The sequence below is a fragment of the Camellia sinensis genome, chromosome 15 (genome assembly GCF_055761805.1).
Source record: "Camellia sinensis isolate YWXY chromosome 15, ASM5576180v1, whole genome shotgun sequence".
NCBI classification, from domain to species: Eukaryota; Viridiplantae; Streptophyta; class Magnoliopsida; order Ericales; family Theaceae; genus Camellia; species Camellia sinensis.
The window spans coordinates 133,828,392-133,843,560 of NC_138975.1; the positions used below are offsets into that span (position 1 = coordinate 133,828,392).

General features: G+C 34.4%; 1 protein-coding gene across 2 annotated transcripts; it reads right to left on the bottom strand.

The window, feature by feature from the left end:
- Positions 1 to 4,284: 4,284 nt before the first annotated feature.
- Positions 4,285 to 8,288, bottom strand: LOC145813429 (protein FAR-RED IMPAIRED RESPONSE 1-like). Of its 2 annotated transcripts, none has more exons than XR_014356491.1 (2): positions 7,927 to 8,288; positions 4,285 to 4,670 (listed from the first exon to the last, which is right to left on the bottom strand). XR_014356491.1 is itself a non-coding variant. In XM_082908843.1 (2 exons), exon 1 carries the CDS (start codon positions 7,038 to 7,040, stop codon positions 6,126 to 6,128), a length of 915 nt encoding a protein of 304 aa, XP_082764969.1. In that variant the 5' UTR covers positions 7,041 to 8,288; the 3' UTR covers positions 4,291 to 4,670; positions 4,773 to 6,125. The 2 variants fall into 2 exon arrangements, 1 of the variants encoding a protein (XP_082764969.1); XM_082908843.1 differs by having other exon boundaries at positions 4,291 to 4,670; positions 4,773 to 8,288.
- Positions 8,289 to 15,169: the final 6,881 nt, after the last annotated feature.

Genomic DNA, 15,169 nt, shown 5'->3' on the forward strand with positions numbered 1-15,169 from the left:
TCACCTTCTGTCTCTGTTTTGTAATATTGTATAGACTTGTACTGTACTGCTCTAATAGGGATTAGGTCCCTGTCCTGGATGATTGTATATGTATGTATATACTGTTTTGGTTATCATTGTGAATATGTTATGAAAAAATCTTCTTGCATTCAGACTGTCACAGCTCATTAGACATCTTTCATTTACTATTTTGGCTTCCGCCAGTCCTTGTACTTTGTATCACTGTCATTACTGTTAGGCAAGCCTTCGGTAATCACGGATTACTGGCCGGTTACGGTGCTAAATCCATAGGGGCGGGTTTGGATCGTGACATTGCCTAAGTGTGAAATTGAGGTTTCATACTAAATGGTTTAATCCCTTAGGGGGTTCATTACCAACGGTATAAAGCTTCTTTCATACCCAAAGCAACTTGTGTTTTGAGCCCTCTTTCCATTAGAGGACTTTAATTCATCATTGGACTTAATTAAATTAAAGAATGGTTGGTAAGTTAAAATGAGTAACTAAAATTTGGGAGTAAAAGTGAGCAAGATAATAATTTGGTTGTATTCAATTGGACATTAATTGAACACAAGGAAGCTTGGGCCATTTCATATTTGTTAGTGATGAAATGATCCAAATCTCCAAGGTCAACTTATTCCCTTGATCTTTCACGAAAATGAAGAGGTTTGTGTCTTATTTTGCATTTATTAAGCTTGCACATCTTGAGTCACAAGCCATCATGCAATGAAATTGCTTGGGTTGGTGATTTGTGGTTTAAGTTCACCACTCATTGGATTTGCTCATGAAAAGGAGGGTGAATTGTGCAAACAATCCTTGAAAATACCCTGTATATGCTCTGTTTGTCCTCTGTTGCAGTAAGATGAACCTATGCATCAGTAGCCGACATGCCATTTTCCATGGCTGGCAGGTGGCCGGCAAACCACTATCCATGTCCAGTAGGCCACTTTCATGGCCGGTAGGTGGTCGGCAAGCTTTACAAGTGGCCGGCTGGCCACTGATGCAAATTTCAGCAGATTGTTGGTAAGGTGAAGCAAAATGGTTCTAGAAATATTCAACTGTACAAACAGAGGCATTCGTGAGCAAAACGGTGGTCTTTTCGGGTGATATTCGAGCATGCAAATGCACATCCTTCGTTTCCCGAGGCAGAGTAGTTAGATGCTTAGTTTACTTACATTTGTATTGTAATTATTTAGTGAGCTAATTAATTGATTTTTTGTTGTAAAATTAGTTAATTAGTTTAGCTAGTTATTCATTTTGGTTTGTAATAATTAACTTAGCTTAGTTAGCTAGTTAGCTTTATTCATTTGGACTTTCCTTCGTGAGAATGCAATGTAATAACGTGTATGTCTTCCAACCCCGCGTCTTCTCTTTTTTATTTACCAGCTTACGATGGTTAGCTTAGGGACATGTTTCAATTAGCATACCTTATGCTTGCATCCATTCATCTTTTATTGCATGCACTGAGGCTCGGTTTATCATTCTAATTGCATTGTTGTTTAAATACTTAGTTGAATACGTGCTTAGACAGCATGCTATCAGATTGATTCATACGCCATACTAGTAACCGAGCCTATTAATTGCATCCTTCGCATGTGTTGCATTAGTCATCTTGCCTAGTTAGGAATCATGCATTTTTTCTAACTCTTTTGTTTTATCTTGGCTTGGAGTACTAAGTGAGTTTTTAGTGCTTTAGTATACTTGCATGAGTGTGAGTGATTGCCATGACTAGCATACTTGCCATAAGGCTAAATGCTTACTTGTTAAAATGTTTGAATGTCTGTGGATGAAGGCTTGTCGCTTGAGTTAGAATAATTCAATGAATGTGCGTTTAAGCCCACTTTGTTGAGTGGCAAATTCACAAACTTTAAGCCTACTTTGTTAAGAGGCAAATTCAAACCATTTTTGAAAAACAAACATGAAAACGAATTATTCCAATTTGAGCAAACTAGTCTATACCTTGTGTGCACGCATCACATAGTAATGCTAGCCTAATAAACTAGAACAAGAGCATATAATGTTGATAAAAATCATATCATGATTAGTAGAGGCTGATCTTTGATCGGGCGAGTGGGGGTGCTCAATTCATGACCTTCCCTTTCGTACCTAAGTTCTCGAGCCGAGGCAACTTTGGTGATGACGAACACGTGACCTTTGGCACGAGCCATGAGTTTCCTAAATTTCTCCAAAATAAAATATTTATGTGGCCACTCTGTATCTAACAAAGCAGTCCAATTTTGACATTTTTGATTAAAAATCAATTTTCCAAAACGATTTGCCGAATTTGGACTCTTTGGTGTTTATCAATTTTACATTGCATTTGTGAAATTAGATTTAGAACCACGAGAGTCCGAACTGCAGGACTTCTTTTCGAACTTCCACAAGGGGGCGCGAAAAAGGCGAGCTACATTACCCATTATTCTCTAACTCAATTTGATGGCAAATGTGAATGAACATCCATAAATGATTGAAATCTAGAAATGTTCAAATGTGGTGAACTTAATTTACTTCACAAGGTTCAATTAGAAAAGCATGGACAACAAAATGCTTAAAACTATGCATTTGAAATTTTATTATCTGTTGATGAAATCTATGCATTATGGATTTTGCCTTTAATTTTTTTTTTTTTTATGTTGATTTTCAGTTCTTTACCCATTATTCTCTATCTCAATTTGATGGCAAATGTGAAGGAACATCCATAAATGATTGAAATTTGGAAATGTTCAAAAGTGGTTAACTTAATTTATTTAACAAGGTTCAATTAGACAAGCATGGATAGGTCGATGCTTGAAAGTGTGTTGGGTTATTTGTCCATTATTCTCGGACTCAATTTGATGGTCAATGTGAATGAACATCCGTAAAATGTTGAAATATGGTTAACTTAAGGTCATAAATCTATTGTCAGTTTGTCAAATTATTTTAACAAAGAAGGATGTCTTTGTTGAATTATATGCTATCATCAGGTTGAACAGGGTTTATGTGTTGGGTTAGAGATCATAGTTATAACCAACAAACATGTGTATTTCTTGTTTAGTGAAAGTGTCTATGTATCATGTCTATGTTTTGTATTTTGTATGTAGATTAAAAATGGCTTATTCATCTACTAACAATAGCAACATAAGATTAAAACCAAGATTGTGTGATTGTGGGAGAACATCTGCCATGTACATTGTCTGAACCAATAAGAATGAAAATCAAGGACGTTTGCTCTTTGTTTACCTATCAAAATATGTAAGTAGTAAGGAAATTTGTTGGGAAATTGGTTAGCTTGATTTCATTAATTGATTGGCATGCATTGTAGAGTAATAAAGAACACTACAATTACTTCAAGTTCGCAGATGACGATGACGACGACATGATCTCCACAATCCGTTCCAATGCTGTACCTCGTAAAGCTATAAGAAGCGAAGAATTTAACGATCTAAGAACGAGGGTTTCTGAGATGGATAATGAAATTCATGACCATGGTAGAAGACTACGAAGGACAGAGAATAATTTCAAGGCGATGCTCTATGTCATTGTTTTTTGTATTGTTTTCAATTTTATAATATAAATTACTGAGTTGTTAGCTTTTGGGGAATTTCATGGATGTACTTATGGATTGAATGGACTTGATAGATTATGGGCATGTGTTGTGATGATTTGAATGTGGGTAATAAAAAACCTATTATGTTTTCAATTGTTGTTCATATGATAATAATCTCATCCTTGTTCTACTGCTTCTGAAAAATGAATAAGGCTCCTATTTTGTAGAGTTTTAGTAATTCATATTTGGTGGAAGAGGAGATGAACATAAGGCTCCTAATGGGAACAGTTCATAAATGTAGTTCCTCGTTACTAAAAAAGGCTGTGATTTGAAGCAAATCTAAAGTGTATACAACTCTTTCATTCTACTAACAATGGGAACACATATTGCACTTCAACAAAAGAACCATAGTCCAGAGTTCATTTAAAAGATGCCGAGGAAGTATCTTGGATGTTTCTATTGTTCAACTCAACAACCATGCTTATCACTTCAAAGATCCAAAAGGCCTGAAAATTAAAGAAATTTCCATCCGCTATTACAGATTATCAAGAAAAGCTCATTTGACAACCAACTCAAGGACATCAGCAGCATATGCTTGTCTAGATGAGAAAGTCTGCATTATCTACATAACTTTTTGCACATGTCCAACAAACAGGAAATTTAATCATAACAAATTTGACACGATAAGGAAACAACATAATTTTGGTAAACCTTGCAACAAGCTGAACATAATGCAGATAACCTGCTTACAAAAATGGCAACATAATTATCCAAAAATATGAAAATGGCAACATAACTATCCAAAAATATCAAAATGGCAACATAACCTGCTTACAAAAATAACATCTATCCAATTGAACTTTCACTCATAATTAACCAAAACCTGCTTCATTTATAAATCAAGGCAAACAAAATCTACAAATTGTAACTAACGCAAATGAAACCAAACTATCCAAACTTTACAAATAATAGTCATCAAATAACTGATTCGGCACTAAAAATGAAATGGGGCATTTGAATCTACATCTATATTGAAGTCAATCAATTTTGTAGCTAGTGTCGAATTTTGACTGCTTATATTCATTCCTACTTGAGTATGAGATGTGTCTCCAATATTGTCCACCATTTGCATTGGGGTAACCCCTGCCTATAAAAACAAAGTTCGTATTACAAATATTGTCCACAAACATATTGAGTAATATGAAATTTAATGGATGTAAAGATTTGTGCTCATATCTTCAACACATACCAGTACATACATACTCTCTTGCGTGCCATTCATGCAAGGACAGTAGTAAGACTGAGATTACGACACCTTATAATCAAATAATAACATGTGATTAACAATTTGACAGATTAAAATAAAAACAAACAAAATCAATATAATTATGAGAACACACACCGGATGGTACATAGTGTCTTGCACACCTTCCGTAAAAGCAAAGTTTAAGTTACGAAGTTTACCTTGGCGCACCTTACCACCCTATAGTAACAAACATTGGCTAATAATTGAGGTTAAATTTTTTTTGAAATGTACATATCAAACAAAATGACAACTTTACCTGTGCATTTGTAGCCTTCATATTCTTTCCCTTCAATTGATTCACGATTTCATCAACTTTGCTAACCTTTCGTTTGGTAGATGGACGGCCTCTTCAGTAAACAACCAAAAGATTGAACACCCTGCGAGTCATGCTTACTTTTGTAGTACTGCGACCAGGTGGACTTTTCGGGGAAGTATTAGAAGGTGGTACTCTACTACTGCGTGGCACATTACTCACACAACCTGATGTTTTTTTTTTCTGACCTATCCTTGATTTCCTTCAACCCAAGTTGCATCACTTCGTGATTACCATCATCATTGGTAGCAAGTTCAAGAATTTCATCAAACGTCTTGTGATACGTATCATGTAACTTTGCATTGACAGCAACCCCGGAGTTAGTATATATGGTTAGAATGCATGTGTATCCTCGTTCCAAATCTTTTCTTCATATATGCACAATGTATTTATTTGGAACCTCATAGATGCACCTCTCAATGAGCACATTAAATGAATGGGCACATATAATGTCCCTAAACTCAAACAACCGACACATACATTGGATCTCGCATTTAGTTAAATTGCAGTACATAACAAATTCCACCTTCTTTATCTTCTCACTGACTAGAACAGCCTCCTTCACATGATAGGTACAAATTGATCCCTCATCTTTCACAAGAGTCGCATGACAGTACAGTAGACGCTTCAATTCTTCTTGAACCTCATTAACTTTTGTATTTGTGTAGGCTTTACGAAATTTGCTTCTCAAAATGATACACCGTTAAGCAATCATAAAATTTGTTACGAGATTTGAAGTCTATTTTGGTCTCCTTCTCCACCTTACTTCTCAAGGCATTGTCATATTGCTCAACAAATTGCTTTAAAGTAGTCTTTGAGTTCACATATCTATCAAAAAATTCATTCATGCTCTTACTTCGTTGTGTAGTTGACATGCCAACCCAAAAAATGTCTTTCACATAGGCAGAAATCCACCTATGTCGCTGATCGTATAATACCCCCAACCATTCATTATCATAAAGACTGAACTTTGCAAGCATTGCTTACCATTCTTTATCAAATTCATTTTTTTTGAAACTATCATAAACAACATTTTGCAAAGCGAACTTTATAGATTCATATTGGAAATATCCCCTCAATTTCTCTGGAATTTTCTTCTTTATATGCCATAAGTACCATCGATGTCGAGATTGTGGGAATATAATTTCTATGGCATATTGCATAGCTCTACACTGGTCAATTATTATGGCTTTTGGGTGAGCATCTGACATGCAACTTAACCATTCTCTAAATAGCCAAACAAATGTCTTTGTGTTCTCATTACATAACAATGCACAACTAAACAAAATTGATTGTTCATGGTAATTAACTCCAATAAATGGAGCAAACGACATACCATATTTGTTTGTCAGATAGGCTGTGTTAAATGAGACAACATCCCCAAATGCTTTATAAGCCGCCCTACTCCTTGCATTTGCCCAAAATAAGTTTCGCATGCGACCATCTTTATCTAAGTCAATTACAGAATAGAAGTTGGAATTTTGTTGTTGCATGTTAGGAAAATAAAGTGTAAGAGAATCAACATCTCCTACTCCAAGTCTCAATTTTCTGGCATTCTCAATGTGATTCCTTACATCTCGTTCATCAAATATTAATGTCTCATATCCCCCCGCTTCAACAACTATAGAATGAAAATTCCTAACCACCCCTATCCCTGCTGCATCATTTATTTCTATTCTCCTCTTCACAAGAGTAAGAATCCTCTTATTCATTGCAAAATGCCGTGAGTCACTAGGAATCAAGTCATGAGTATGCTCAAGCACAACTGTGGTTAACTTATATCTTCCATCCTTTTGTAGGCTGGCTCTTACCCTTGCTTTACATTTAATTTTGGATGACAAAGATGGTTCCAGGGATTTACTTCTGATCTTTTTGTTCTTTTCTGCCCCCGAGTACATTCAATTCCAAAGTATTTTACTTCCCCATTATCTCCAATATTCTGTGTTCTATAAGCTATAGCAAAGCCAAGGTGTTTTTCATATTTAGCATAAAACGCGTACATTTCTTGCTTTGAGGTAAAATGCATACCCTTCTTCGGTTCTTCAACTTCACCACTCTCATTTAATGAAAGATTGTTCTTCGATTATTCAATTTCCTCAATCCCATTGAATGAAGTATTGTTTGAATCAATGTCTATTGTAGCTTAAAACTAAAATATAGATTCACAATGAGAAACAATATACAATCCTAAATACTTCCAATGAACACACTTTTATTTGAAAATAAATCAACTAAAGAACAATAACAACCAAATCAGATAGCAGCTTCAAACTTAAACTAAAATTTATTGTCCAAAAGCCCAATAAAGCACAAAATTTGTTTTAGACAAGGAAGCTAAAATAGATCAATTAGAATGGAGACAATAAACTTGTTTAGTGAATAGTTTTTACAACCATTATTAGGAAAATTTCCTAAAAACAAACTACCTTATATGAAAACACAAACAAACAAAGCAAATATTTTTAGATGCAGTTTCAAAAACAATATGAGGTTCTGATATTAAACTCCACAATGATTTGTTTCAAACTCTAAATTTGTTTCAAGATTTCTCCCACAAAATCTCTATTTGTTTCAAGATTTCTCCCACAAATTTCAGATCATCAATCAATATGTTTGTAAACCTTAACTATCCTAGATCATTACTCCACCATTTCAACACAAGCAAATCATCGAACACCTTAAGAGCAGAAAATCCAGGAGCTTACATTCCAACATTTCATAGGCGTATATATATACATATTACACAAGAGGGTAAGGAGGAGTTGAAGTTGAAGACACACATACCTGTGAGTTGAACAAACACATAGGTGAAATGCGATTCACAAAACAGGTTGGTGGTCAGCAATTCACGAGTAGAAAGAAATGCAAAATGCGATTTAGGCAAAATGCGATGCGATTCACAAACAAAAATGTGATTCACGAACAGGTCGGTGATCAACAGTTGCACACAAGTTGGCCAATAGGTCACGAGCTATAGTTTCGTCGTCTTCTCTCTCTACTCTCGCTTCGTCTCTGTTTTTCTCTCTATTCTCGCTTCGGCATTGTTTTGGAAATTAAATGCGTGCTGAGTGAATTTAGATATGCGATTGGGCGAAAGAGAAGACAACCCCTTGCCAACTCATTCGGGCCATTCGAGTTGAGTGAAATTCGAGCTACGTAGTGGCACTGTTGTTTAAATATAATATGTATATTTTCATCTAAATAAAATTTATATAATAAGATATGAAATTTTTTAAAATGTCTCAAAATATACATTTTGAACCAACGGTTCAGATTATACTTGCAAATATCTAAAGGTTAAGATGATTTTTTTATTTTATTTTTTTACTTTTCCCTCCAAAATCTCTCTCTCCATTCTTTTTGAGTTTTTTTACCAACCCACCCACCCTTTTTTGTGTCTCTCGTCTCACTCTTACTCTTACTTTCTTAGATTTCAACTTTCAAAAAACTCTCTCTCTCTCTCTCTCCAAGAAGAGGGATTCGGAGAGACCCACGCTCCTTTCATTTTCTCTCTATTCTATTGCTAACTATATAATAGAGTTTATACAATATTTGCTAGGCTACAATCTTTGACTCTCTGTTCATGATCTTGATGATCTTGATTCTGTGATGCTGTGATTATCTCATCACTTTTCAATTGTGGAGGTTAACGTAAAAGTGTTTTTTTTTTTTGGAGAGGGGGTATAAGAATTTTATAAATTGCTCCACTTTGATATATAAAAAATCATTATCATATAAAGTTGATCAGAACATGTCAATGATGTTCTAGTTCATCTACCTTGCTGGAAAAATATTTTTTGAAAGTAAAAAAAATAAGTGGAGAGAGAAAAAACTTTAAAAAATACTACCAAATTGTCTGATAGCACAATGTCTAATGTTTTATGTTTGGGCGAGAATGGTTGGTTTAGGCACGGTGAAAATAATTGTGAATGTGGTTAAAAATTGTTTGTCTTGTATAATTGTAAATGTAATTAAAAAATGTTTGTCGACAATTTTTTATGTTGTGCTTTGATGGTGGGTATATAGGTTGGTGTTTTGTGTGGTTAATAGCTGGTGTTTGTGTGGTGGTGCTTTGTCTTATTTGATTTGTATTTTATTTTATTTAGTTATCTTCTTTACATAACATATTCTTTGTTCTTCACCTTGTCATATGTCTCGAATTTGCCTTATGGCTACATATTGCCAATGTCAAATACACAATTGCTATGGTGAGCTAGCTTTGTTTAAAGATGCATGTACAAAAGTGTAATTATCTTCCTCAAAAGAGAGTAATACACTTTCGTTGTTGGATTATTTTACTTTTTATTTTTAATAATTTGAAAACATAACTAAATATAATAATTACTTTTTATTTATTTTAATTTTTTATTAAATATATTTAATATTAGTCTTATTTTAAAGGTATATTTTCAATTATATTAATTTTATAAAATTAAATTTTATATTAAAAATTATATATAATTGAATATAAAATGAAAAAAATTAAAATAGTTCTTTAAATTTTTTATTAGAAGAGAGAGAGAGAGTGTGTGAGTGAGTGAGTAGTGGGACGTGAGAGAGAGACTGTGTCAGAAAAAAAAATATATATATATATATATTTTAGTTAATCTGAATTGTAGATTTTGGAGTGTTTTAGGAACAAAACAAAAAGTTAACTTTTAGCTTTTTACTCATTTTGAGTCATATCATTTCTCACATTTTTTACTCACAAAAAAATAAAATAAACTAAAAAAGTCAAAAAGGTAATTTTTTACCAACTTTCCAAAACACTACTTTAACTGGGGTGACGTGATCCAATCTGAACCGTCCTCTAGAAGAAAGACTGGAGAGAGAGGTTAGAGAGGATCCTTACTTCCCATGCCTTTGGGAACAAAATAAAAAGTCAGTTTTTAGCTTTTTACCCATTTTAGATCACATCACCTCTCACATTTTCTACTCACAAAAAGACAAAATAGATTAAAAAAGTCAAAAAATCAACTTTTTATCAACTTTCCAAAACATCACAACATCACACAAAAATATATTTCATTTTATATAAATACATCCATCAATACACATATATCTGCTAAGTGGTTTTGTCCTGCTCCACAACTACGGTTATCCAAGCTCAGTCCAAGTTGTGCCGAGACCTGTCCAAGCCCGCCCAGGCCTGAATTGTAACCCGGGATTGCCTGTCCAAGCCCGATCTAAGTTAAACCCGAATTGCCCGAGTTGTCCGAATTGTAAATGAATTTTAACTTTTTTTTTTTTTTTTCTAGCTACGTTATTAAATTATTAAAATTTAACTATATTTTTTATTTTTCATATAATAACACAAAAACAAATAATTTATATAATGTAAGAAAGATGCCATTATAGTAATCCTTACAATTTATGAGTGGAAAGAAAAAAAGAAGTAAGATTTTATGCTATTCGTATATATAATAATATATATTCAATATGATTTAATAATTTAAATTACTTTAATATCATGTAATGACTAATAATTTATATGTATATTTAATATTTTTATATATCTATATATGTATAATTTGGGTTGCTCAGGTTATTTGATGTCTTTATCCAAGCCCGTCAAAATTTAATTCGGACTTTTAAATTTTTGCCTAAGCCTGTACTAAATTCAAAAATATCTTGTCCGAACCCTGAAAAAATTTGGACTGAATTCGGGTTGCTCTGATTGAACAGGCCCAAGTTGCTCCCCTATCCACAACACCCCCACAAAATTATATTTTATTTTATATATATACATCCACCCATACGTGCATATATCTATTCATCCATGCACACGCAGGAGTGGTTGTGTCCCACGAGTCCAGATCCTCAGCCGTACATCCCTGCGGCCCTTTCCAAAACGACGTCATTTTGGTGTTTTTTTTTTTTCCCCCCCCAAAAATTGAGTTTCCCACTTTTCTTTTCACTTTTATGATCTCTATTTATCCCCAATAGAGATGAGAGGCGCAGCTGGACACAGAGAGAGAGAGAGAGGCAGAGAGACGATCAGCGAAGACGGAGGGACGCGATTCCCGCAGCGACGCGACGGCGGCAATCTCCCCTTCTCCTTCTCTCTCTCTCTTCTTCTTCTTTTTCTTCTTCTTCTTCTTCTTTTTCCTCCTCTTCTCCTTCTTCTTCTTCTCAACATACATAATTCTACCCAATCATTGAAAAATTTCTCTAAAATGCTGGTGTAAAGTAGTTTTTTTGGTAAATTTTGAGTATGTAGTGCTGTTTGCTTTGCATTGAACTCTCCCCATTTCTTTACAAATTGAGAGCAAATCTTTATTGATTTTGGTGGTGAAAACAAAGCATGGATGAAAACAAAAAAATAGAACAACTTTTTCTGAAAAAACTCAGAAATTTTTCAACCCAAATGGGTTGAGAAGAATCTATAAAAACTTATATATAAATAATTCTACCCAACTTTTCAACCCAAATGGGTAAAATTTTTCAACCCAGATGGGTTGAAAAGAATCTACATACATAAGGTTGAAATGTCTATGAAAGATTTGAGATCCAAATTCAAATAGGAGAGGAAATTTTTTTGACTATTGTTCTTTGTTTTTGTTTGTATATATATATATCATTAAAAATCTCCAAATTTTTTTTTTTTTTTTTTGAATGTGTGTTCTGTGCAGGTGTGGGTGTTTGAATGGTTTTTTTTTGTTGTTAATTTTCACTTGTTTTCTTAAGTGTTGTTCTTTGCTTTTGTTTGTATATATATATATATATAATTAAAAATCTCCATTTTTTTTTTTTTTTGAATGTGTGTTTTGTGTGTGTGGGTGTTTGAATGGCCTTTTTTTTTTTTTTTGTGTGTGTTAATTTTCACTTGTTTTCTTAAGTCATTGATAGGTTTATGAGGGATTTGAGGAGGAAAACCCAGATGAGAAAAGGAGATGTTCGAGAACAATACCCACAAAAGAAATTGCAGACAAGTTTGCAGAGAGTGAAAAGGAGAAGTTGGAGAGAAGACGTCTTAAGAGAGGGATTCAGAGGGTAGGTTCAACGGCTGGAAAAAAAAAAAAAAAAAAAAACGAGGTCGTTTTGGCTCGGCGGCAGAGAGGGCCGCAGGAATGTGCGGCCGAGGATCTAGACTCTGTGTCCTACGCCGATCACTTGGCGAGGCACACACGAAAACTATATGTTTTGAATTTTAAATTTGTAAAAATTATTTTTAAAATATATAATTAAATTGGCTTCGTTTGGCATCATAAGTTGAGATTAAAATAGTCACAAAATGACAAAATATGCTAAAAATTAATAAAATAAAATGTCACCTCTAAATTATAATTATTTTAATTTTTTTCTCATAAAAGTAAAAAAAAATAAAAAAAATATCTCAAACGAGACTTTTTAGTTCAAGTTAAAATAGTCAAAAACTCAACTTACTTCACAAACGAAACCAAAATTTAAAGTTTGACAGACTCTTTTCAAAAATATAATTATAAAATTCATTTGAAAATTCAAACCAAACAAACCATCTATTAATATTTTTTACCTCATTTTTTTTTGCAACAGGCTATGTAAATTACATTTTAACCCAATAATTTTACATTCAATTATATTTTAAACTCAAAATTATTTTCACTGTGTGTTAAGCACAAGTATACACTAATATATATATATATATATAGTATGTATATAATTTGTTACCTATTTTATAAACACTCAAATGTGTTGTTAACATTAATTATAGAAGGTTTTAAAGAGTCTCAAATATGCATAAGTTTCTACTTTTACAAACATACTCTTTTACAGTAGTAAACTAATTTCACAGATCAGAAGTTGTAAAATTATGAATAATATTTTATCGTAGTCAAATTAAACGAAATGCTTTTTAATGGTTCATTATTGTTTTTTTTATTTTTTTAATGATTCACTCTTGTTTGGTTAAACATTTTCATAGCTTATTTTAATTTCAAATTTCATAAAATTATAAATAATGGTTCAGCCTTTGATTCACTCCTACAAACTATGCTCACCTAGGAATGGCAACAGGGCGGGCGGGGCCGGGGATCACACTCCCCGTCCCCGATATGCTCACCTAGGAATGGCAACAGGGCGGGCGGGGCCGGGGATCACACTCCCCGTCCCCGATATGCTCACCTAGGAATGGCAACAGGGCGGGCGGGGCCGGGGATCACACTCCCCGTCCCCGATCCCCGATGGTAAAATTTTTCTCGTCTCTGGCCCCGATCCTCAACGGGAGCCCTATCACCGTCCCTGTCCCCTCCCCCTAATGGGGATCGGATTTTCCCGACCCCGAAAATTCCCTGGACCACAAAAAAGAAAATAAAAAATAAAAAATAAAAAAATATCAAACCCAAACAGCAACAAACAAGAAATTAACAAAATCAATGATCAACAACATCATCAACATCACAGATTCACAAAGAGAGAGAGATATCTGAATAGAGAGAGAGATATGAGTAGAGAGAGAGAGAGGGAGAGAGTCGTGGCGGAGTGAACAAACACCGGCGGAAGAGGAGGTGGTGCTCGGAGGAGGAGGTGGCGCTCGGCGACGGCGACAATGTTCGGTGCTCTTGAGCATGAGATTAACGGCCGAATCGGCGCAGAAGAAAACCCTAGGGCCGGCCAAATCGGGTTTAAATGTTCTGGAATGTTGGAGGGGTTCGGGGGAGTGGGAGGAGATGTCAGGGTCGGAGTACATAGGGCTAGAGGAAAGATCGATGGCGATGTGATCCGTGGAGGAGGGAAGTGGTGGGAGGATTGGTAAAGGAAGAGGTGGCGGTGAGAGATGGTGAAGAAGAAAGAGAGACCAGAGATAGTAGAGAGGAAGAGAGATGTGAGGAATGGAGAGACAGAGAAAGTAGATCTGGAATGGAGAGAGAGAGTACATCTATATGAATGAGAGAGAGAGTAGATCTAAATGAATAAAATATAGAGATGAGAATCAAAAAAAGTATATATTAATAGAAGATAGAGGTGAGAATCAAAAAAGTAAATATATAATATATATATCAATCAGGAAGACAAACGGGGTGGGGCTCGAGGCCGAGGCCGAGGCCGAGGCCGGGACTGAAACACGTATTCCCGTTCCCAGCCCGAATATCATTGGGGATTTAGGTCAAGTTTGGGAAGACTAAATAAGTGCATTTTTTGTCTTTTTAGACTAAAAAGTTGAGGTTGAAAATATGAATGTTTGGGTTAACTTTTTGACTTTTTATGGAAAAATGTGTAATAAAAAATTGTAAAAATTGATTTGTAGGAGAAAATTAGAATTGGGAGTTGTGTAGCCGTAATTGTTGACTTTTGGTGAATAGTGATAACTTTTTAACTTTTTGAGTAACTTTTTGGCTTTTTGACTTTTTGGGGTGTTCCCAAACTTGGCCTTATTTTTTATCACCATCCTCGGCCCGTCGGAATATTTTTCAGAGAATAACCGTTATATTCGGGATCGGGGGTCAGGCCCCCATCGGACCGATTTCAGATTGTCATCCTTATGCTCACCCCTACTACCTTCCGCCGTGGTAATTATGGACTGCCAAATGACCAACCTTCAACCACCCTTGGCAAGTTTTCAATTACCTTCTTGTCACCTCTCTCCTGTGAGTCTTCAATACCTTACCAAAACATGTTTCTTTATATTTATTTTGGGCAAATTACATATACCCTTCGAGGTTTGACTAAATTACATATATCCTTGAGGTTTAAGAAATTACAAATTTTCCCCTGAATGCTATATTTGCATAACAAATTATAGGGTAATTTGTTATGAAATTTAAACCTCAGGAGGCAAATTGTTATGAAAATACAAACCTTAGGGGGCAAGATGTAATTTCTGAAACTTTAGGGAGTATCTGTAATTTAGCCAAACCTCAAGGGAGGAATATGTAATTTGCCCATTTATTTTCAAAACAGGTATGTCTATCAAAGGAAAATTTACTTATAATTTTTATATGAGAAAATGTTAATTTATTTAGTCTTAACAGTTTTTTTATGAACTAATTAGTCCTTTTTTTAAAAGTTATATTTATTTAATTTGTTGCTATTTGAATTTAAGTGAATA

What these genes read in the sequence shown, in the direction of transcription:
- LOC145813429 (XM_082908843.1), bottom strand. Translation starts at nt 7,040, where the DNA reads ATGTACTCGGGGGCAGAAAAGAACAAAAAGATCAGAAGTAAATCCCTG.